At 34.1% G+C, this 25,762-nt stretch overlaps 1 protein-coding gene across 1 annotated transcript in view; it reads right to left on the bottom strand.

The window, feature by feature from the left end:
• Window positions 1-6,172: 6,172 nt before the first annotated feature.
• LOC126945830 (NADH dehydrogenase [ubiquinone] iron-sulfur protein 3, mitochondrial-like) overlaps window positions 6,173-25,762 on the bottom strand; it is a 32,891-nt gene continuing 13,301 nt past the window's right edge. Inside the window, exon 3 of the mRNA XM_050775868.1 lies at window positions 6,173-7,073. Within this exon, the coding sequence (XP_050631825.1) occupies window positions 6,252-7,073 (822 nt within the window). The 3' untranslated portion in view covers window positions 6,173-6,251. The remainder of the gene's footprint in view (window positions 7,074-25,762) is intronic.

Genomic DNA, 25,762 nt, shown 5'->3' with positions numbered 1-25,762 from the left:
CGTGCAACCTACCAAGATTGAACCAGGAAAATTTGAAACCTTGAGCTGACCAGTAATGAGTTCTGAAATTGAGTCAGTAATAGAAAGCCTGCCAAATAGAAAAAGCCTGGAACCGGATGGATTCAAAGCTGAATTATATCAGATGTATAAAGAAGAGCTTGTCTCATTCCTAGTGAAATTATTAGAAAAATTGAGAAGGAGGGACTCCTTCCTAACTCATCCTGTGAGGCCAGCAACATTCTGATACAAAAACCTGGCAGAGACACAACAATAAATATAAACTTCTGGCCAATACCTTTAATGAATATAGATATGAAAATCTTCAACAAAATACTAGCAAACTAAATTTATCAGCATATTCAAAAGCTAATCCACCATGATCAAGTAGGATTTATACCTGGGATGTAAGTTTGTCTCAACATATAAAAGTCAATAAATAAAATTAATCACAAAAATAGAACTAAAAACAGAAACCCAATGATCACCTCAAGAGACACAGAAAAGGCTTTCCATAAAATTCAACATCTGTTCATGTTTTTAACCCTCAAAAAACTAAGCATTATAGGAAAATATCTCAAAACAATAAGAGGCATCTCTGACAAACCTGCAGCCAACATCATACTGAATGGGCAAAAGCTGGAAGCATTCCCCTTGAGAGCTGGAACAAGACAAAGATATCCACTCTCACCACTCCTGTTCAAGATAGTACTGGATCCTAGCCAGAGAAATCAAGCAAGAAAAAGAAATAAAAGGCTTTCAAATGGGAATACAGTAAGTCAAAATATCTCTGTTTTCAGATTATATTATTTTGAATGTAGAGAATACCACAGTCTCTGAAAAAAGCTCCTAGATCTGATAAACACGGGATACAAAATCAGTGCACAAAATCAGTAGCATTTCTATACACCAACAGTGTCAAAGTTGAGAGCCAAATCAAGAAAGCAAACTCATTTACAATAGCCATGAAAATGACTAAATGCCTAGGAATACTGCTAACCAGAGAGGTGAATAAGCTCTACAATGAAAAATTTTAAAATAATGCTAAAAGATAAGATGACACAAAAAAATTCTATGCTCATGGATACAAAGAATCAATATTGTTAAAAAGGCTAAACTGTCCAAAGCAATTTGTGGATTCAGTGGTATTCCTATCAGACTTACAGCAATATTTTCAACTGAATTAGAAAAAAAAGTCTAAAATTCATATATACCCCCCAAAAGTGCCCAAATAGCCATAGCAGTCCTAAGCAGAAATAACAAAGCTGGAGACATCAGATTACCCAGCTTCACACTATACTACAAGGCTACAGTAAGCAAAATAACATGGTACCTATACAAAAACGGACACATAGATCAATGAAATAAAATAGCCCAGAAATAAATTCACACACCTACAACATCTGATCTTTGACAAAGTCAACAAAAACAAGCAATGTGGAAAGCACTATATTCAATAAATGCTGCTGGGATAACTGGTTAGCCTTATGCAGAAGATTGAAACTAGACCCCTTTCTTACACAATATAAAAAAATCAACTCACCATGGATTAAAGACTTAAATGTAAAACTTGAAACTGTAAAAATCCTGGAGGGTAACCTAGGAAATATTATTCTGGACATAGGCTGTGACAGAGTTGATGACAAAGTCATCAAAAGCAATTGCAACAGAAACAAATTTGACAAATAGGACCTAATTAAACTAAAGAGCTTCTGCACAGCAAAAGCAGCACTATTCACAATAGCAAAGACTTGGAATCAACCCAAATGTCCATCAGTGACAGATTGGATTAAGAAAATGTGGCACATATACACCATGGAATACTATGCAGCCATAAAAAAGGATGAGTTTGTGTCCTTTGTAGGGACATGGATGCAGCTGGAAACCATCATTCTCAGCAAACTATCACAAGAACAGAAAACCAAACACTGCATGTTCTCACTCATAGGTGGGAACTGAACAATGAGATCACTTGGACTCAGGAAGGGGAACATCACACACCAGGGCCTATCATGGGGAGGGGGTAGGGGGGAGGGATTGCATTGGGAGTTATACCTGATGTAAATGACGAGTTGATGGGTGCAGCACACCAACATGGCACCAGTATACATATGTAACAAACCTGCACGTTATGCACATGTACCCTACAACTTAAAGTATAATAATAATAAAAAATAAATAAATAAATAAAATGATATAGTAATTTTGGAAAAAAAAAAAAAAGAAGCTATCAACAGAGTAAACAGACAACTTACACAATTGGAGAAAATATTTGCAAACTATGCATCCAACAAAGGTCTAATACCCAGAATCTTTAAGGAACTTAAACAAATTAACACGTAAAACCAACAACCCCATTACAAAGTGGGCAAAGGACATGAACAAACACTTTTCAAAAGAAGATACACATGCAACCACGAAGCATATGAAAGAATGTTCAGCATTACTAATCATTAGAAAAATGAAAATCAAAACCATGATGAGATACAATCTCACATCAGTCATTATAATTATTATTAAAACATAAATTAATAACAGATGCTGGTGAAGTTGCAGAGAAAATATAATGCTTGTACACTGCTGTTAAGAATTTAAATTGGTTCAGCCATTGTGGAAAGCAATGTGGCGATTTCTCAAATAACTTAAAACAGAATAACCATTTGACCCAGCAATGCCATTATGGTATATGGATATACATATATATTTATATTCAATGGAGTATAAATTGTTATACTGTAAAAACATATGCACATGTATGTTTTTTGCAGCACTATTCACAATAGCAAAGACATGGAATTATCCAAAATTTCTATCAATAATAGACTGGGTAAACAAAATGTGGTACATATACATCATACAACACTACACATCCATAAAAAGGAACAAGATCATGTCTTTGAAGCAACAGGGATGTTGCTTGAGGCCATTATCCTAAGTGAACTAATGTAGGAACACATTACCAAATACTACAGGTTTTCACTGATAAGAGGGAGCTAAACATTGAGTAGACATGGACAGAAAGAAGGGAACAACAGACACCACGGCCTACTCGATGGTGAACAGTGGGAGGAGGGTGAGGATCAATAAACTACCTATTGGGTACTATGTTTACTACCTGGGTGTCAAAATACTCTGTACACCAAAACCCCACGATACACAATTTATCTACATAACAGTCCTGCGTATGTATCCCTGAACCTAAAATAAAAGTTTAAAAACAAAGATCTTTCAATTTCAGCTCATCTTCACATTGTAAAGTGAAGATGATATTGTGAATCTAATGGATATTCATTGTTTGAAGTTTATATCAGATATCATGGTGAACTTTCTGATTACACTATGCAACAATAGGCATGAAGATTCTGCATAAACAAGCTGTTGTTATTTCTCTGAAGTCTATATCTAGTTATTCAGCTTACAGGGTGTCTGAAAAAGAGTAGTTAAATTTTTATTTACTTCAAACCAGAAGGGCGAGAGAAAAATTGGAAATATTAGTATGGAGAGCTGTAGCCAGACATTGCGGGAAACTAGAAGAATTCAGGGTCTGGTACAGTTTGTATGTAAATAAAAAAATGTCAGAAACAGTGGACAGGGGTAGAACCCAATAGCAAGTGCTATAGATATGTTATCCATTGAAACACATTTTTTTTTTACATACACCCCATTTCTATAAGACAATCAAATAAGACAAAGTTGCTTGCAAAATTGTTCTAATTAAGTCTAATTAAGCTTTGCCTGATTATTTACATAAATGAAGCATTGGTACTGATGAATCACAGAGGCTCTTTTTTAAGTGTTCTTTTCTGAAATTTTTAATAAGAAATCTCATATTGGACTTCTAAAAGCCTCAAAAGTCCAAGAAGCCAAGCCAATAACTTATAATACTATTTTTCCTACAATACTTACAGATTTGGGTAAATTTATCTCTTCTCAGGATCCTGAAACTATCCGGAGTTTCCTGAGCCTGCAAGGATATGACACTTCTTAGTCAACTGTAAGGTAACCATGTAAGGAAACCATGTATGTAATGTACCAGGTCATTTTTTTTTCACAAGGGGCTTCATTAGTTTCATAAAGTCGATCTTAATTTCTTAAAGTTGTCTGGTCATGTATAAAATATGACATTCCAATTAAAGCCATGGTAGTACAAACAATATTTTGAATTGTGTCTTGTTAAAGGAAGAACAGACTCTTATTAAACTTATGCAAATAGCTATATTTCTATGAAAATAATACTAATTACTAGTTTCTGAATTCTGGAGGGATGAGGTAAGGAAAAAAAGTAAATGTTTACATTTTTGTTCACAGAAGTATACTTTATAAAATTGCTATAAGCTATAGAGATCTTAAAACAACAAAAAAGGTTTCCTAAAATTAGAAAGAAAACCATTAAAAACTAGAAATGCTTCTAACAAAAATATCATCTAAAAATATCCTCATCAGTTTATTCAGTCTTATGTAATTAATTCTTGTTCTACTTTATCTTGGTTACCAGTTTCGTGAATGTCAGTTTCTTCGTTAGAGTCCTGAAATTTTTTTCAGTTCAATATTATGATCTTAAATTTATCAGAAATATATATTCCAGAGTACTTGTCAGAGTCTTTATAATAAATCTTCCTGAATAAGAAGTAATTTTGGACATAGCCGACTGAAAATACTTTCAGAGAAGAATCAATATAACACAATAACTGTCAATAAAAAGCTTGAAATGTGGTCGGGCGCGGTGGCTCACGCCTGTAATCCCAGCACTTTGGGAGGCCCAGGAGGGCGGATCACGAGGACGGGAAATCGAGACCATCCTGGCTAACACGGTGAAATCCCATCTCTACTAAAAATACAAACAAAAAAATTAGCTGGGCGTGGTGGCGGGTGCCTGTAGTCCCAGCTACTCAGGAGGGTGAGGCAGGAGGCAGGAGAGTGTCGTGAACCTGGGAGGCGGAGCCTGCAGTGAGCCAAGATTGCGCCACTGCACTCCAGCCTGGACGACAGATCTCAAAATAAATAAATAAATAAATAAATAAATAAATAAATAAATAAATAACTTGAAAGCTTAAAATGTTTATAGTTAAAGGTCATTACAATAATGAAATTAACAAGGAAATTTGATTACTTTGTGGAATCAAATATTTTAACATAATTTTAAGAGAGAAGGATAAATTCTCATTTTTCATCAGTGTACTATTAATACTAAAGCTAGTTTTTAAATGACATTTATAAATGAATCTACCCAATCTCAATGAGCTTTGAACACACAAGATTTATTTTTTTTTATTTATCTATTTATTTTATTATTATTATTATACTTTAAGTTCTAGGGTACATGTGCATAACGTGCAGGTTTGTTACATATGTATACTTGTGCCATGTTGCTGTGCTGCACCCATCAACTCGTCAGCACCCATCAACTCGTCATTTACATAAGGTATAACTCCCAATGCAATCCCTCCCCCCTCCCCCCCCTCCCCATGATAGGCCCCGGTGTGTGATGTTCCCCTTCCCGAGTCCAAGTGATCTCATTGTTCAAGATTTATTTTTAAAGATTGCCTTCACGTAAGCCATTTATAGCATTTAAAACATATTCATCAGCTTTTTTGCCTCCTACATTTTGTCTTTCTTACTTTGGAACAATCAGTCATTCTACTTTATTAGAATTATCATTTTATTAATTTTACAGATTTAATTATTTCTTTTTTCCTTAACAGAAAAGATATCATATTTGAAACATTCCTTACCAAAGCCACCTCTTATTTTCCTTGTATACTTTTCATGAGAGTTGTTTCACTTGTAATTTATAGTAGTTCAAATTTATATATTACTTAGAAGTTTTAATACTTAGCAAGTGTAATTTCTAATGAAAACTATAAACTAAGCATCTGTGAACTGTCAAATACCAACATTGTATAGATGAATACTATTTTATAATTTTTAGAAACATATAGTATAATTTTTGATGTTTATTAACAGACCAAAATATATTTAGCTTTTTCTGTAAATTTTAAGAAAGAAAAAGGAGATAAACTTAAATGTATGTTCAACAATTAATATTTTAGTATTTTATTTTTCTTAGAAATGAACCAGACATGTAATAAATACCTATTACTTTAATTAATTTACAATACCTTTAAGGTTGTTAGTTACCAAAAAGATTTTGAAAACTATTTTTTTTTTTTTTTTGAGTCTAAGTAGGAATTTATTTACACCGACACTCAATCTTAGATAAGGCGCTGTCTAGGATCCACATGCCTTCCCTGGAGCTACTTGGCTTCAGGCTTCTTATCTCCGGCTTCAAGCTTGAGACTCTCCGGGGGTTGGCGATAGACTGGGAAAGCCTCCCAGGGGCTGTTCAGGTCAAATTTGCGGAACTCTTGGGCCAACTCCACCGGCTCTGCCACCACCCGCTTCACCTCATCGTCATAGCGTACCTCAACGTAGCCAGATAGAGGAAAGTCTTTCCGGAAAGGATGTCCCTCGAAGCCATAATCCGTCAGGATCCTTCTTAGATCAGGGTGGTTAGCAAAGAAGACTCCAAACATGTCCCAGATCTCCCTTTCATACCAGTTGGCTGCCTTGAACACAGACATAGCGGACTCAATGGGCGTCAGCTCATCTGTGTAGGTCTTCACACGGATCCGTGAGTTGAAGCGCAGAGACAACAAGTTGTAGACAATCTCAAAACGGTTCTGCCGAGTTGGGACATCCACTGCTGTCAAGTCAACCAGGGATTTGAACTGTGCATTGGTGTGATCCCTGAGGAAAGTCAGCACTGGGATGATGCCATCAGGATGGATACAGACCTCTAACTCATTGAAGCAGGACACCTGAACTTGTTGGACATACTTGGGCAAGATTTCAGCCACATACTCTCCAAAAGCTGAGAGCTGCTTGTGGGCCACATCATTCCGCGGTCTGACAGTGGGGCGCGTGTCGGCCCCGGCGCTCTCCCGCCTCACCGGCAGCAACAGAACTGAGGGTCGCCCAGCCCCCCTCGTCAGCGCCGCGGCCCCCACGATTCCACGCCACCACAGCCTAGCTGTCGCTGCCGCAGCCGCCGTGTTACCCAGACACAGACTTGAAAACTATTTTTAATTGGATATATATTTTGAAAGGAAAAATTGTTTTTGAAAAGTTTATTTATAAATTTTTATCCCATTTACACGTTTTAATTCACTTATTATGTTGAATTACTCATGAAAATATCATGAGCCATTTAGCAAAGCTAGCCATCATCGCAAATAATTTTCCTGTTTACAAGTTTTTATAGCCTGTGCATGTTAGGCAGTAATCATGAAAGCAAGAATTCTAAAAAAAAAAAAAAAAAAAAAAAAAAAAAAAAAAAATTATACATAGGTTTTTTTTTTTTGTAATTTTTGCTGCTGTGTTTAATAATCATATACTAAAGGACAGGGCAGTTTCACTTGCACATTTGTCCTTTGGCTAAACTCATACTTTATTCATCTTAAAGTAGTAGAGATACTTTGACTAGTAAATCCAGATAGAATAAAAATGTGTCTACAGTATACTTAATGCTAATAATTCTGAAGACTTTTTTTTGCCTTTATTTACTGACAATTTAAAAACTAGCTTTATTTACCAAAAATTATTCAGATCACATAAACTTAAAAAGCACTTGGGCTTTTGTACTTTCGAGAGTTTTAGGAATACTTAATGTATGTAAGTGCTCATTTATTTCCAAGCAAATCTAAATAGAATTCCTTTGATGCTCATTTGTTTTCTAGCCAATCTAAATAGAACTCCTTAAATGGATTTTATAAATTAATTTGACAATATAATCCAAAGGTAGGAAAGTATCTCATACTTTCATACTCATTTAAAACTCATACTTCTCATACTCATCCAAAACTCCTCTGAGTGGACAAAACATAGTTTTGTTTTCAAACAGCTTCTTATTTTCTTTTTGGTCTCAGGTAGTTGCTTTTATGGGATCTTGAGCGCCTTGAAAGCGTGGTACTGAAGTTCAAGTAACTGAGCAGGATCTAGAAAGCAAAAAAAAAAAAAAAAAAAAAAAAAAAAAAAACAGTTTGGCACTGGTGCACAGAGATATGTAGGAGGAAGGGGTTTGAAATAAGACATTTCCAAGTATTCTTGAAAACTGGAGTACAAAATTATGCCAACAAGAAGAAGGTAGACAGAAATGGTGGATAATTTAGTCAACAGGGGTTCAAAAAGAGAGGTTTCATGTGACAGAGAAGTTCACATAGGAGCAGCATGGTCCAGTAGGGAGAAAATAGAAGTCTCAAAGACGACTAGAAAGAAGACATCTCCAGCCCAAGGAGTCAGGGAATAATTCTGACTCAAGAAAAAGACCCAAGAAGAAGAACTGCTAGCCCAGAAAGTACCATTCAAAGAAACCTGGAACTCTAAACCAGCTTCAGGAGTACATTAGAATTCTTAAGATTAAAAAATCTGTAATTACCATGTCCAATGGACATTTATTCAGAGCAATAGTCTGACTCACCAATGAATCTCCAATCAGTCAGTCAGGACTAATGACAAAGGTTTCACACGTGAACACTCAGAATAAAAAAAAAATTCAATTATACTTGTTAAAACATGGTAAGGCAGACTCTATTCAAGATCATCACAATAAATAGATACCACTGCAATGGGATTTTGCAGTGGGAGAAAGCAGTTAGGCTCAACACCTAATACAACATGGGCAAGTGGGAATTTAGAGCCAAGAAGCAAGGTTGGGGTCAATGGATAAAAAATTACTAAGAGAAAACATCAGGAATAATTGGAATTCTAGCTAAACTTACATAACAGGATTTTTGCTGATAACAAGCCAGGGTAATCAGACATCTCCTGAAGAATGTTAGAGGGTGAGGAACCTGATCATATATTGAAGGTGTTTAGTTATCAATAAGGGTGAGGGAGTTGCTAAACTGACTTAACAGGGTTATTTACTAAAATTGGAATTTATAAGGAAGTGCACAGATGGGCCTAGGACTAAAATTTCCCTTAAAAAATCATTGTCATTAGTGTTGCCGTGGACATAAATGTGCAAATACATCTTCAAAAGATTGTTTTCAATTATTTTGGAAATATACCCAAAAATGGTAGTGCTGATCTAATTGTAGTTTTTAAAACATTTTTTGAGGAATCTCCATACTGTTTTCCATAGTGATTGCACAGTTTTATCCTTCCCTTAGTAATGAACAAGGGTTCAGATATCAATGCTTTCTGTTTTTTTTCTGTTTCTATTTTTTTGTGGTAGAAATCTTAATGGGTATGTAGTAATAAACCATTGTGGTTTTTATTTGCATTTATCTGGTTATTAGTGATGTTGAGCATATTTTCATATATGTGTTGACTAGTTGTATATAATTTTTTGAGAAATATTTTTACAAGTCCTCAGATCATTTTTAAATTGTGTTATTTATGTTTTATTGTTGAGTGGCAAGAGATTATTATCTATTCTGCAAACTAATTTCTAATTTGGTATATGATTTGCAAATACTATCTCCCAATTAATAGATTGCCTTTTCACTGTTTATTGTATCCTTTGATGAAAAAAGTTAAATTTGATGTAGTCCTAACTTGACTCCTTTTGCTTTTGTTGCCTGTCATATTGACCTGTAGGTGTTGTTTTGCAATAAATAATTGTCAAATTCAATATCGTGAAGCTTCCCCCCTATTTTTTCTTCTAAAAATTTTAGAGCCTTAAACCTTTTACTTAGGTCTTTAAAGCTTTTCTTTTTTTTAGTTTAGTTAGTCTATGTTCAAGATGTATAATAAAGTCTTAACTATAATTTTTGCATAAGAATGTATAGTTTTAACAATATTTGTTGAAGAGAATGTTCTCTTACCTGTAAGTTATCTTGGCCTCCTTGTCAAAGAGCATTTGACCATATATACAAGGGTTTGTTTCTGTGCTCTCTATTGCACCCCATTTGTCAGTTTGTTTGTATTTGTGACAGCACCTCACTTTTTTTTCATTATTGCATCTTGTATAAAGTATTAGAATCAGAAAGTGTGAGTGTTTGAAACTTTGTTCTTTAAAAAATGCTTTGGCTATTTGGGATTAATTGATATTCCATACACAATTTAGAATGAATTTTTCTATTTCTGCAAGAAATCCTTTTGGAATTTTGATAGGGATCGCACTGAATCTGTAGATCACTTTGTGCAGTGATAAATGTGAGTATTAAGACTGCCAATCTATGGAGGTTTTCTTAAAATTTGTTTTCATCTTTTAAAATTTGTTTCAGAAATGCTCCTTATTTTCATAGTACAAGTCGTTCACTTCTTCAGTTAGGTTTATTTTTAATAATTGTATTCTTTTTGATGCTATTATAAATAAATTGCTTTTGCTTCCTTTTCAGATTGTTCATTGTATATAGAAACGTAACTGATTTTTGAGTGTTCATTTTGTATCCTGCAATTTTCCTGAATGCATTTATTAGTTATAACAATTTTTACATTGTTGTTGGTGTTGAATCTTTAGACTTTTCTACATATACAATCAATTCATCTACAAATAGAAAAAAATATATTTACCTCTTCCTTTCTATTTGGATGCCTTTCCTCCCTTTTTTTTTTCATATTTATTGTGTCTAGGGTCTCCTATATTATGTTATATAGAAGAAGCAATAGTTAGCATCCTTGGTTTGTTCCTGCTCTTAAAACAAAAGCGTTTAGTATTTCACTATGAAGTGTGATATTAGCTGTGGGCTTTTTATAAATGGCCTTTATTATGTTAAGATGGCTTTCTTCCATTCCTACTTTGTTGAGTGTTTCTATTATAAAAGGTGCTTTACCATGAAGGGGAAGCTCTGCTGTACATGACAAATAACTTTTTCCTTGCTTCTTTGAAGCTTCTCTCTTTGTCTTTGACTTTATAGTTTGATTGTAACTTGTCTTGTAGTTCTCTTTGGATTTTTTTCCAGTTTAAGTTATTTGTGATTTTTGAATTTCCATGTCTAATTCTGTAGATTGTGAAGTTTTTAACTGTAATTTCTTCAAATATGCTGTCCTTCTATTTATCTGTTTCTCTTTTGGGAATCCACAATGTGTATATTGGTATGCTTGATAGTCTCCCATAATTCCCCTAGGCTCTTTGCTTTCCTTCTTTTTCTTTTTTAATTTTTGCTCCTTTGACTCAATGATTTCAAATGACCTGTCTTCAAGTTCACTTATTCTTTTTTTTTTGTCTTGCCAATTCTGTATTGAACTCTTTCAGTAATTTTCTTATATTTAAATGTTTATATTTTTCAGCCCCAGAATCTTTGATGATTTTTGCATTTTATCCTTGTTGATATTTTTACTTTTATGCATAGCTCTACTGATTTCATTTAGTTATCTGTCTTTGTTTTTAGCTTATTTAACATATTTGACACATTTGAAATTATTTCTCAGGTATCTCATAGATCTGCATTTATTTAATGTCAGCTTCTGGAATTTTATTTTTCCCCTTAGATTAAGCCATATTTTCTTGTTTCCTTGTATGCTTTGTAAATTTTAACGATTATTTGGGCAGCTGGAAAGCAACCACCTCTCACAGTTTCTGTGTACTGTCTTTATTTGTGGAAGCCCCTCAACAATCAGCGCAGCTGAAGGTTCTAGGATTTCCAAAGTTTTCCCATATCTTATTCCACCTGTTGTCTATCTGTATAACTTAAGCTCAAAATGTGCTGCATAGTCACCTCTGCTTTCAGTAGCTCCAAACTCTGGCACTAGTCCTTCAAGTGCTTTGAGTAAGGAAAAGCAGAAATTATTCCCTTGGATAAGCCACCAGTTAATCCTTAACATCAGATGCATTTCTATACTGAAGGAAGAGTCCTCATGTAGGACATTACCTTCTCATTGTTTCACACTATGCTGTGGCGGGAAACACATGGTCTTGCACTTCAAATGCCTTTCATTTTCCCCTTTCTTTCACAGGAATCTCTTCTTGATTTTGCAGTGGTTTGATCGCTGTAGCTTCTCAAATAGTCATTAGATTTTTTAGAGAGGTATTCTGATCTGTGTTCTTTGTGTGAGGAAAGAAGGCTGGTAATCTCTTGGTCTGCCACGCTGCTGATGTCACCTAATCCCATGGCATCTTTTAAAACTTCTATAGAAATTTATGGAAAAGACTTTGAGATATTACTGCACTTAAGCTTTGAGTTATCTGAGTGTTGGATATTTATGCAATCGTTTTTCAGGAAATTCTGAGCACTGATCAAGGATTGGCCTGATTATAATGAAATCATTCTTCTCAAATGTTATGACAGGCAGTATAACATATTGAAGATTCTTTGTGCTATAAATAAGGATCCATAAATTCTAGAACTAAGAAGCCATAAATTCTAGCATTAAATTTCATTCGGTTATCTTGGCCAAACCATAGAGTTCCTCTGTGCCAGAGAAGGTTGTAATATACATTAGAATCTTCTAGATTTGGGCTGAAAAACATTCCATTCCATTTAGAAGAGTGAACACTTGAACAAGTCTCTAAATCCAGTATGTATTATTACTATTTACAACTTTTGCATAGACGGAAATTGACCTTTTTGTGTGCTGAGTCCTATGCATTTTTATCACATTTATAGATTCATGCAACCCTCACCACAATCAAGACAGAAAACAGTTTCATTATCCCAAAAATTGTCTTTATGCTGCTCCTTTGTATTAAAACCCGTCCCCTATATTTATTTCCAGGCTACCACTGACCAGTTTGTTTTCTATCACTTTAGTTTTGTGTTTTCCCTGAAGTCATATAAATTAAAGTGATTAATAAATATCATTTTGAGATTGGCTTGTTTTACTCAGCATAATTCTTCTGAGATCCATTTATGTTATTGCATGTACCAATAATCCATCCCTCTTTACTGCTGAGTAATATTCCTCTATATAAATGTACCAGTTTTTTATTTATTCACCCTTTGAAAGACAGTAGTTTCTAGTTTTTGGAATTTATAGCCAAGCTGTTATAAATATTCATATGCAGGTTTGTGTACAAATACATTTTTATTTTTCTATGCTAATACCTGGATATGGAATTGCTGTGTCATAAAGTAAATACATATTTAACTTTATTTATAAGAAATATCTAAATTACTTTTGCAAAGTAGCTGTGTTCTTTTGCATTTCGATCAGAAATATACAAAAGTTTGAATTGCTCCTAAACCTTACCAACACTTAGTATTGTTAATTTTATGTTTAAGTTTTAATCATTTTAATGTGCATAGGGATAACTTAAAATGGTTTCTTTGCATGTTCTAATGATTAGCAATATTAATCATTTTATGTGCTTTTATGCCATCTATGTATCTTCTTTGATGAAATATCTTTTAAAATCTGTTACTTATTTAAAAACTGGATTATTTTCTTATCATGTTATCAATATAATCTGAATACAATTGCTTTATTAGATATATGCTTAGCAATTTTTTTTCTAGTCTAAGGCTTGTCTTCTCATTTTTTAAATTATGTTTTCCTGAGAGGGAACATTATTATTGTCAATGAATGTAAATTTATTTTATTTCTTTTATGTATTTTGCATTAGTTGTTATATCTGAGAACACTTCTATGAAACCCAGGAGTGAAATTTCAGTTGAGGTATTTTATTGCACATAATTAATTCTTCTAATATTATCTATTGAAAAAGAAGATACTCAACTTACTGAATTGCTTTTGTGCCTTTGTCAGTAATTAATTGGCCATATTTGTTTATGTCCAATTCTGAACTCCACTTGGTTCTATTTATCAATGAGTTTATTATTTCACTAATGCCGCACTGTATTTATTATTGTAGCTTTATCATAAGCATTAAAATAGGATAGTATGAGCCATCTAAATTTATTTTTTAATTATTATTATGCTTTTTTAATACTTTGCCTTTCTATATAAATTTTTAAAAGAATTCGTCTAACTTATAAAATGTATGCTAGAATTTTCAGTGAAATTGTGTTTAGTCTATACCTCAATTTGGAAAGAAATAAAGCCTTAAGTATATTGATTTATTGTATTATTTAATGAACCTGATATGCCTCTTTAGAGTTTTTAAAATATATTTTACCAGCATTTTTAAATCTTCAATATACAGATCATGCAAATATTTTGTTAGATTTCTACCTAAATATTTTATTTGTGGGGTGCTATTATAAATGGGATTACATAATTTTTAATGCACTTTCTAGTTTTCACTACTCTATATGGAAATATGATTGACTTTATGTGGTTGATTTTGGATCTGCCAAACTTGCTAAAATTTTTCTGATAGTCCTATGAGCTCTAGAGCACATTCCTTGATATTTATATGTAGATAATCATGTTGTCTCTGAATAGAGATAGCTTATTTCCTTCCATTCTGTGTTAAATTTTTTTTTTTTTTTTAGTTTGCCTAATTGCACTGGCAAGGCAAGAACTTCCACTACTATGTTGGATAGAAGAGGTGAGACTGGATTTCTGTGCCTTCTGTAATTCTAGCTTTATGTTTGCTTGCTTGTCCACTTGTTTTGTATAGGTTCTTTTTAAGATGAAAGAAGTTTTTTTTCTATTTGTAGGGTGCTGAGAAGTTTTATTATAAATAAAAGTTGAATTTTGTCAAATGATTTTTCTGCATAAATTGACATGGCTATGTGATTTTTTTCTTTATTCTGTTAATATGATCAAAATTAATTTTTTAAATATATTTTATTTATAGATCAGTTTTAAGTTCTTAGAAAAATTCAGTAGAATGGAAAGAGAATTCCCATATATGATTTGCCCCTACACAGCCCACACATGCACAACCTCTTGCACTATCAATGTCCCATACCACAGTGGTACATTTGTTACAACTGATAAATCTATTGACACATCATTACCCAAAGCCTACAGTTTACCTTATAGTTTACTGTTAGTGCTTTTCTAATTCTGATCAGGCTGACATAACGAAATAACTAGAGATGAACTGGTTTAAGCGACATACACTTATTTTCTCAAAGTTCTGAAAGCTGAAAGTCAAGATCCAGTGCCAGCAGGGATGGTTTCTAGTGATGTTTCTCTTCTCAGCTTACAGATAGCACCTTCTCATTGTGTCCTCACATGACTTTTTCTCTGTGACTGCATGGAGAAAGAGAGAGAGAAACAAACAGATAAATATGGTGCCTCCTCCTCTTATTATAAAGACATCAATCCTATCATATTTAAGCCTCACTCTTAATACCTCATTTAACTTTAATTACCTTATTAAATAAACTGTCTCTAAATACAGTATAATAGGGCTTCAAAATTGAACTTTGCAACTAATACAATTCAATTCAGTCCATAATAGCGTTGCCCATTCTGTCGGTTTTGCCAAATGTATACATATCATGTACAGGAATTTGAATTGTATCTGACATTGTAGAACTATACAGCATAGTTTTACTTCCTTGGAACTTTTATGTGATATGCCAGTTAATCTCATCCTTCCTCCATCCTCTTACAAACACTGATCATTTTACTGTCTTTATAGTTTTGCCTTTTCTAACATATCATATAAATGAAGTTACATAATATGTAGCTTTTTCAGACTGACTTATTTCCCTTAGTAATACGCATTTAAGGTTTTCTCATGTCTTTGTATGCCACCATAGCTCATATTTTAGTGCTGAATAATATTCCATTATCTACGGTTTACCACAGATTACCTATCCATTCACCTACTGAAGGACATCTTGTTTGCTTCCAAGTCTAGGCAAGTATGGATAAGGCTGCTACAAAAACCTCTGTACAGATTTTTGTGTGGATATAAGTTTTCAACACTTTTGTGTAAGTACCAAAGTATATAATTGTAGGATTATGTGGTAAGAGTATGTTTAGTCATGTAACAAGCTGCCAAAGCTTCTTCCAATGAGGTTGTACCATTTTGTATTCCCACCACCAATGTGTATATTTTTAATTTTTAATGAAGTATGGCTTATCGATTTTTTTTTCCTTCATGGATTGTGATTTTGGATTTGTATCTAGATGGTTATTATTATACCCCAGTTCATCTAGATTTTCTCCTATGTTATCCTCTAGGAGTTCTATAGTTTGCATTTTATATTTAGGTCCATGATACATTTTAAGTTAATTTTTGTGAAAATTATAAGGTCTGTGTCTAGATTATTATTTTTGTGTTGAAGACCAACTGACCATATTCCTGTATGTCTATTGCTACAAGGATATTGTTCCATATTCTTACCAACAGTTGTTGCTGTCAGTCTTTTTTATTATAGCCACTTTAATTGTTTTGTAGCGGTATCTCATTGCTGTTTTCATTTGTGTGTTCCTGATGACATATTATGTGGAGCAACTTTTCATATGTTTATTTGTCACCTGTATATATTTTTGGTGAGGTGTCTGTTAAAACTTCTTGCCTCTTTTTTATTATACTTTAAGTTCTGGGGTACATGTGCAGAACGTACAGTTTTGTTACATAGGTATGCACATGGCATGGTGGTTTGCTGCACCCATCAACCTGTCACCTACATTAGATATTTCTGCTAATTTTATCCCTCCCCTAGTCGCCCACCCCCTGACAGGCCCCGGTGTGTGATGTTCCCCTCCCTATGTCCATGTGTTCTCACTGCTCGACTCCCACTTATGAGTGAGAACATGTGGTGTTTGGTTTCATGCTCTTGTGTTATTTGCTGAGAATGATGGTTTCCAGCTTCATCTATGCCCCTTCAAAGGACATGAACTCATCCTTTTTTATGGCTGCATAGTATTCTATGGGGTACATGTGCCACATCTTCTTTATCTAGTCTAACATTGATGGGCATTTGGGTTGTTTCCAGGTCTTTGCTATTGTGAATACTGCCACAATAAACATACATGTGCATGTGTCTTTATAGTAGAATGATTTATAATACTTTGGGTATATACCCAGTAATGGGATTACTGAGTCAAATGGTATTTCTAGTTCTAGACCCTTGAGGAATCACCACATTGTCTTCCACAATGGTTGAACTAATTTACACTCCCACCAACAGTGTAAAAGTGTCCATATTTCTCCACATCCTCATGAGCATGTTGTTTCCTGACTTTTTAATGATCGCCATTCTAACTGTCATGAAATGGTATCTCATTGTGGTTTTGATTTGCATTTCTCTAATGACCAGTGATGATGAGCATTTTTTATGTCTGTTGGCTGCATAAATGTCTTCTTTTGAGAAGTGTCTGTTCATATCCTTTGCCCACTTTTTGATGGGGTTATTTGGTTTTTTTTCTTGTAAATTTGTGTAAGTTCTTTGTAGATTCTGGATATTAGCCCTTTGTCAGATGGATAGATTGCAAATATTTTCTCCCATTCTGTAGGCTGCCTATTCGCTCTGATGATAGTTTATTTTGCTGTGCAGAAGCTCTTTAATTTAATTAGATTCCATTTGTCAATTTTGGATTTTGTTGCCATTAGTTTTGGTGTTTTAGACGTGAAGTCTTTGCCCATACCTATGTCCTGAATGGTATTGCCCAGGTTTTCTACTAGGATTTTTATGGTCCTAGGTCTTACATTTAAGTCTTTGATCCATCTTGAGTTAATTTTTGTATAAGGTGTAAGGAAGGGGTCCAGTTTCAGTTTTCTGCATATGGCTAGCTAGTTTTCCCAACACTGTTTATTAAATAAGGAATCTTTTCACCATTGCTTGTTTGTGTCAGGTTTGTCAAAGATCAGATGATTGTAAATATATGGTGTTATTTCTGAGGCCTCTGTTCTGTTCCATTGGTCTATATATGTGTTTTGGTACCAGTATCATGCTGTTTTTGTTACTGTAGCCTTGTAGTATAATTTGAAGTGAGGTAGCATGATGTCTCCAGTTGTGTTCTTTTTGCTTAGGATTTTCTTGGCTATACAGACTCTTTTTTGGTTCCATATGAAATTTAAAGTAGTTTTTTCTAATTCTGTGAAGAAAGTCAATGTTAGGATCTTTATATGTTATGTTATCCTTATATCTCATATATATAAAGGAAGAGCTAAATGAATGAGATAGTACATGTTCATAAACAGAAAGACTCAATAACTTAAAGATGTCCATTATTCCTAAATCTATCTGCAGATACAACGCAATCCCCTTCAAAATTTCAACAATGGCAAGGCCTGATGGCATGCAACTATAATTGCAGCTACTCAGTAGGCCAAGTTTGAAGGAGTTCAGAACTAGACTGGGCAACATAAGGAGACTCCATATCAAAATCCCAGCAAATTATTTTTTGGTTATGAAAAAACTGACTCTAAGGTTTATACGGAAAGGCAAAAGATCCAGAATACCCAACTTGATATTTAAAAAAAGAATGAATATGACTACTGACACTACCTAACATCAGAACTTCCTATAAAGTTATAATAATCAAGACAGTGATATTCATAAATGAGTAGACAAACAGACCAATGAAACATAATAAAGAACCTAGAAATGGACACACATGAATATAGTCAGTTAATCTCCAACACAAATGAAAAAGCAATATAATAGAGCAAATATAATCTTTTTAACAAATAGTGCTGGAACATCTGGATATCTTCATGCAAACAAAAAATAATAATCTAGACACAGACCTTATACTTTTCACAAAAAGTAACTTAAAATTCATTATGGACCTAAATATATAATGCAAACTATATAACTCCTAGAGGGTAACATAAAAAATCTAGACGAACAGGGGTATAATAATAACTTTCTATATACAAAACCAAAGTCACAATCCATGTAGAAAAAAAATTTATAAGCCAGACTTCATTAAAAATTACAAATTTCTGCTTTGCAAAAGACACTATAAAGGGGATGAGAAGATAATCTACAGAATGGGGAGAAAATATTTGCGAAAGATACATATTAGATAAAGCACTGTTACCAAAATATGCAAAAAAAAAATGCTTATCACTCTACAATACAAAAAAACTCAATTAAAAAAATGGGCAAGAGAGTTTGAAGTCAGGTAGCTTTTATCCATATATTTTATTGTATATAATATATAATATGTAATGTATATTTTATTATATATTGGAAATTATATAGAACATATTTTATTATATAATATATACTGTATATAATATATATTGTATATTATACAATATGCATTTTAGTATATATTCTATGTAATATATATTTAATATATATTTAATATATATTATTCTAGATAAGTGTATATGTATTTATTATCTATAATAAAAATATATATTATAATAATAATTATATAATAAATGTGTGTGTGTATATATACACTTATCTAGAATTCTGTACCTGGTGATATCTTTCAAAAATGAAGGAGAAATAAAGACTTTCTCAGACAAACAGAAACAGAAACTTCCTGCCAGTAGATGTGCCTCGCAAAAACTGTTAAATAAGTTGTTTAGGTAGCAGGATAATTATATGGGTCAGAAAGTTAAATCTACATAAAGAAACAAAGATCATCAGAGAATGAATAAGTTAAGGTAAAATATAAAATTATTTTTATTCTATATATTTTACTATATATAGTAAATAATAAAATATGTAATAAATAAATAAATATATAATAAAATATGTATATTTTATTATAGAAATACATATACTATATATAATAATATATAATTTTATATAATAAAACATATATTTATTTTTTTTTATTTCAGTACTTTAAATACAGCACTCCGTCTTCACTTTTTGCTTGCACGGTTTCTGAGAAGTCAGATTTCATACTTATCCTTACTCCTCTATAGGTAAGATTTTTTTTTTCCCTCTGGCTTCTTTAAGGATATTTTCCTTTATCATTTATTTTATTTTGTGAAGTTTGAATATGATATATTTGGGTGCATAGTTTGCTGTTGTTGTTTTCAACTTTTTCTGTTTGATGTTTTCTTAGCTTCCTGGATCTATGGCTTGACGTATTACATTAATTTGGAGAAGTTATCTGTCATTATTTCTTCTAATATTTGTTCTGTTTTTTTCTGTCTTCCGCTTCTGGCCTTTATATTGCACAATCAATGTTATACATTTTGGAATTGCCCCAGCATTTGTGGATGTTCTGTTCTGATTTTCTCTCTTTCTTTTCTTTTAAGTTTAGGAAGTTTCTTTTGCTATATAATTAAGCTCAAATATTGTTTCCTCAGCTGGTTCTAGTCTAGTAATGAGACATTTAAAGGCTTTCCTCTCAGTTACGTTAGACTCTGATGAAACAGAAGCAGCTTAAGTTCAGGTAAAACAGTTTCTCCTGAGTGCAGGCGTTGTTAAGAAGGAAAGAATATTCTGGCATATTTCTTTTATCTATCTATCTATCTATCTATCTATCTATCTATCTATCTATCTATCTATCTTTTTTTTGAGATGGAGTCTCGCTGTCGCCCAGGCTGGAGTGCAGTGGCCTGATCTCGGCTCGCTGCAAGCTCCGCCTCCCGGGTTCACGCCATTCTCCTGCCTCAGACTCTGGAGTAGCTGAGACTACAGGAGCCCGCCACCACGCCAGGCTAATTTTTTGTACTTTTAGTGGAGACGGGGTTTCACCATGTTAGCCAGGATGGTCTTGATCTCCTGACCTCGTGATCCACCCACCTCTGCCTCCCAAAGTGCTGGGCTTACAGGGGTGAGCTACCGCGCCCCGCCTGGCATATTTCAAAAATAGGAAATAGAGCTCATTTTCTATTACTCCCCTTTGTGTATCTATGTATACTCAATATTTACCTCCTACTTGTAAGTGAGAAAATTCAGTATTTGGCTTTCTCTTCCTGTGTTCACTGAAAATAATGATCTCCAACTCCATTCATGTTGCTGCAAAGGACATGCTTTCTTTTTGTTTTCAGTTTTCATAGTTTTCCATGGTGTATATGTAGCATATTTTCTTTAATCTGTCCACATTAATGGGCATTTAGGTGGGTTCCATGTCTTTGTTATTGTGAACAGTGCTGTAATAAACACATATGTGCATGTGTCTTTCTTGGTGTATTAGTCTGTTTCCACACTGCTATAAGAAACTACCTGAAACTGGGTAATTTTTTAAGAAAAGAGGCTTAATTGACTGACAGTTCCTCAGGCTATACAGGAGGCATGGCTGGGGAGGCCTCAGGAAACTTTTAATCATGGCAGAAGGTGAAGGGGAAGCAAGCATGTCTTTGCGTGGTAGGCAGGAGAGAGAAAGTCAAAGAGGAGGTGCTACACATCTTCAAACAACCAGATCTTGTAAGAACTCTATCAGGAGACAGCACTAGGGGGTTGGTGCTAAGCCCCCATGATCACCACCACCATGATCCAATCACCTCCCACCAGGACCCACCTTCAACAATGGGAATTAAAATTTAACATGACATTTGGGTGGGGACACAGAACGAACCATATCACTGAGAGAATGATTTATATTCTTAGGCATAATATACCCAGTAATGTGACTATTGTAGTGAATGGTAGTTTTGTTATAACTTCTTTGAAAAATCTCCAAACTGCTCTCAACAGTGGCTGAAATAATTAGCATTGCCTCCAGCAGTGCATAAGCATTCCCTTTTCCATACAACCTTGCCAGAATCTGGTTATTGTCTTGTTTGTTGTTGTTGTTGTGATTGTTATTGTTTTACCTTTTAGTCATAGACATTCTGATTGGTGTGAGACGGTATTTCATTGTGGTTTTGATTTGCATTTCTTTAATGATTAATGATGATCATTTTTCATATGCTTTTTGGCCATGTTTATGTCTTCTCTTGCGAAGTGTCTGTTTATGACCTTTACCCATTTTTTAATGTAGTTGTTTATTTTTGCTTGCTAATTTGTTTAAGTTTCTTTCAGATTGTGAATATTAGACCTTTGTGGGATGCATAGTGTGTAAATATTTTTTCTTTCATTCTATAGGCTTTCCGTTTACACTGTTGATAGTTTCTTTTGCTGTGCAGAATCTCTTTCATTTAATTAGATCTCACTTGTTAATTTTTGGTTTTGTCATAATTGCTTTTAAAGCCTTAGTCATGACATGTTTGATAGGTCCTATGTGCAGAATGATATTTCCTAGGTTATCTTCAAGGGATTTTATAGTTCTAGGTTTTTACATTTTAAAGTTTTTAATCTATCTTCTGTTGATTTTTTTAGATGGGGAAAGGAAGAGGTTCAGTTTTAATCTTCTGCGTATGGCTAGTCAGTTATGCCAGCACCATTTATCAAATTTTGAATGCTTTCCCCATTGCTTGATTTTATCAAGTTTGTCAAAGATGGATGATTGTAGACAGGTGGCTTTCTTTCTGGGTTCTTTATTCTGTTTCATTGGTTTATGTGTGTTTTTCTACCAGTACCATGCTATTTTGTTTACTGTAGCCTTGTAGTATAGTTTTAATTCAGGTGGGAAAATCATTTTGAATGGGATTGATTTGACTATTCAGACACTTTTTTTTGGTTCAATATGAATTTTGGAATGTTTTTTTTTTTCTAATTCTTTGAAAATGTCTTTGGTAGTTTGATAGGAATAGCACTGAAATAGTCAATTGTGTTTGACAGAATGGTCATTTTAACAATATAGATTTTCCTGTCACTTAGCATGGCATTTTTGTGTGAACTTCATTTTATTTCGGCAGTGTTCTACAACTCTCACTGTAGAGATTTTTCACCTCCCTGATTAGCTGTACTCCTGGTTTTATTTGTGTGTGTGTGTGTGTGTGTGTGTGTGTATGTGTATGTATGTGTGTGTGTGTGTGTGGCTACTTTGAATGGGATTGTGTTTTGAATTGACTATTGGCTTGTACATTGTGGTGTACAGAAATGCTACAGATTTTTGTACATTGATTTTGTATCCTGAAACTCTGCCAAAGGTGTTTTTAGGTCTAGGAGGTTTTATGCCGAGACTATGGGGTTTTCAAGGTATAAAATAATATCATCTACAAACAGAATAGTTTGACTTTCTCTCTTTCTGTTTATATGCCTTTAATTTTTTCTCTTTCCTGATTGTTCTGGTTAGGATTTCCAGTACTATATTGAATTGGAGTGGAGAGAAATGGCATCCTTGTCTTATTCTGGTTCTCAAGGGAAATGCTTCCAGCTGTTGCCTGTTCAGCATGTTGTTGGCTATATGTTTGTTAGGGAGGGTTCTTATTATTTTGACATACGTTCCTTTAATGCATAGCTTAAAGAGGATTTTTAACATGAAGGAAGGTTAAATTTTATTAAAGCCTTTTCTGTATCAATTGGGGTGATCATGGGGCTTTCTGCTTTTAGTTCCTTTTATGTGATGAGTGATGCTTATTTTTGTACATTAACCCAACCTTGAGTCTCAGGAGTAAAGTCAACTTGCCCATGGTGGATTACCTTTTTGATGTGTTTCTGGATTCAGTTTGCTAGCATTTTGCCGAGGATTTTCACATCTATATTCATCAGAAATACTGATTTGACGTTTCCTCTTGTTGTTGTTACTCTGCCAAGTTTTGGTGTTACAATGATGCTGGCCTCATAGAATTAGTTAGGTAGTGGTCCCTTCTCAATTTTTTTTTGAATAATTTTAGTAGGATTTGCACCAACTCTTCTTTATATGCCTGGTAAAATTTGGTTGTGAATCTTTCTGATCCAGAGCCTTTTCTGGTTGGTCATTTTTGTTACTGATTTAGTTTCAGAATTTATTGGACTGTTCAGGCTTTCAGTTTGTTTTAGTTAAATCATGGAAGGCTGTATGATTCCAGTTTATTCATTTCTGGTAGCTTTTCTAGTTTGTGTGCATGGAGGTGCTTATAATACTGTCTGAGAAGTTTTTTTGTATTTCTTTGGGTTCAGTAGTCATGTCCCTTTTGTCATTTATGATTGTATTTATTTGAATCATCTCTGTATTTTATTACTCTTGCTAGCAGTCTATCAATTAAATGTATTCTTTCGAACAACCACTTTTTGGCTTTGTTGATCTTTTGTATGGTTTTTCGTGTTTCAGTTTTCTTTAGTTTAGCTCTCATTTTTATTATTTTTTTAATACTAGTTTTGGTGTACTTTTACTGTTTTTTTTTTAGTTTCCCTAGGAGTGATGATAGGTTGTTTTTTTTTTTTTTTTTTTTTTTTTTAATTTATTTATTATTATTATACTTTAAGTTGTAGGGTACATGTGCATAACGTGCAGGTTTGTTACATATGTATACTTGTGCAATGTTGCTGTGCTGCACCCATCAACTCGTCATTTACATCAGGTATAACTCCCAATGCAATCCCTCCCCCCTCCCCCCTCCCCATGATAGGCCCCGGTGTGTGATGTTCCCCTTCCTGAGTCCGAGTGATCTCATTGTTCAGTTCCCACCTATGAGTGAGAACATGCGGTGTTTGGTTTTCTGTTCTTGTGATAGTTTGCTAAGAATGATGGATTCCAGCTGCATCCAAGTCCCTACAAAGGACTCAAACTCATCCTTTTTTATGGCTGCATAGTATTCCATGGTGTATATGTGCCACATTTTCTTAATCCAATCTGTCACTGATGGACATTTGGGTTGATTCCAAGTCTTTGCTATTGTGAATAGTGCTGCAATAAACATACGTGTGCATGTGTCTTTATAGCAGCATAATTTATAATCCTTTGGGTATATACCCAGTAATGGGATGGCTGCGTCATATGGTACATCTAGTTCTAGATCCTTGAGGAATCGCCATACTGTTTTCCATAATGGTTGAACTAGTTTACAATCCCACCAACAGTGTAAAAGTGTTCCTATTTCTCCACATCCTCTCCAGCACCTGTTGTTTCCTGACTTTTTAATGATTGCCATTCTAACTGGTGTGAGATGGTATCTCATTGTGGTTTTGATTTGCATTTCTCTGATGGCCAGTGATGATGAGCATTTTTTCATGTGTCTGTTGGCTGTATGAATGTCTTCTTTTGAGAAATGTCTGTTCATGTCCTTTGCCCACTTTTTGATGGGGTTGTTTGTTTTTTTCTTGTAAATTTGTTTGAGTTCTTTGTAGGTTCTGGATATTAGCCCTTTGTCAGATGAGTAGATTGCAAAAATTTTCTCCCATTCTGTAGGTTGCCTGTTCACTCTGATGGTAGTGTCTTTTGCTGTGCAGAAGCTCTTTAATTTAATGAGATCCCATTTGTCAATTTTGGCTTTTGCTGCCGTTGCTTTTGGTGTTTTTAGACATGAAATCTTTGCCCATGCCTATGTCCTGAATGGTACTACCTAGGTTTTCCTCTAGGATTTTTATGGTATTAGGTCTAACATTTAAGTCTCTAATCCATCTTGAATTAATTTTCGTATAAGGAGTAAGGAAAGGATCCAGTTTCAGCTTTCTACTTATGGCTAGCCAATTTTCCCAGCACCATTTATTAAATAGGGAATCCTTTCCCCATTTCTTGTTTCTCTCAGGTTTGTCAAAGATCAAATGGCTGTAGATGTGTGGTATTATTTCTGAGGACTCTGTTCTGTTCCATTGGTCTATATCTCTGTTTTGGTACCAGTACCATGCTGTTTTGGTTACTGTAGCCTTGTAGTATAGTTTGAAGTCAGGTAGCGTGATGCCTCCAGCTTTGTTCTTTTGACTTAGGATTGTCTTGGAGATGCGGGCTCTTTTTTGGTTCCATATGAACTTTAAAGCAGTTTTTTCCAATTCTGTGAAGAAACTCATTGGTAGCTTGATGGGGATGGCATTGAATCTATAAATTACCTTGGGCAGTATGGCCATTTTCACAATATTGATTCTTCCTATCCATGAGCATGGTATGTTCTTCCATTTGTTTGTGTCCTCTTTGATTTCACTGAGCAGTGGTTTGTAGTTCTCCTTGAAGAGGTCCTTTACATCCCTTGTAAGTTGGATTCCTAGGTATTTTATTCTCTTTGAAGCAATTGTGAATGGAAGTTCATTCCTGATTTGGCTCTCTGTTTGTCTGTTACTGGTGTATAAGA

Source organism: Macaca thibetana, chromosome X (genome assembly GCF_024542745.1).
Source record: "Macaca thibetana thibetana isolate TM-01 chromosome X, ASM2454274v1, whole genome shotgun sequence".
Lineage (NCBI taxonomy): Eukaryota > Metazoa > Chordata > Mammalia > Primates > Cercopithecidae > Macaca > Macaca thibetana.
This window is presented reverse-complemented; position numbering and strand designations above follow the sequence as displayed.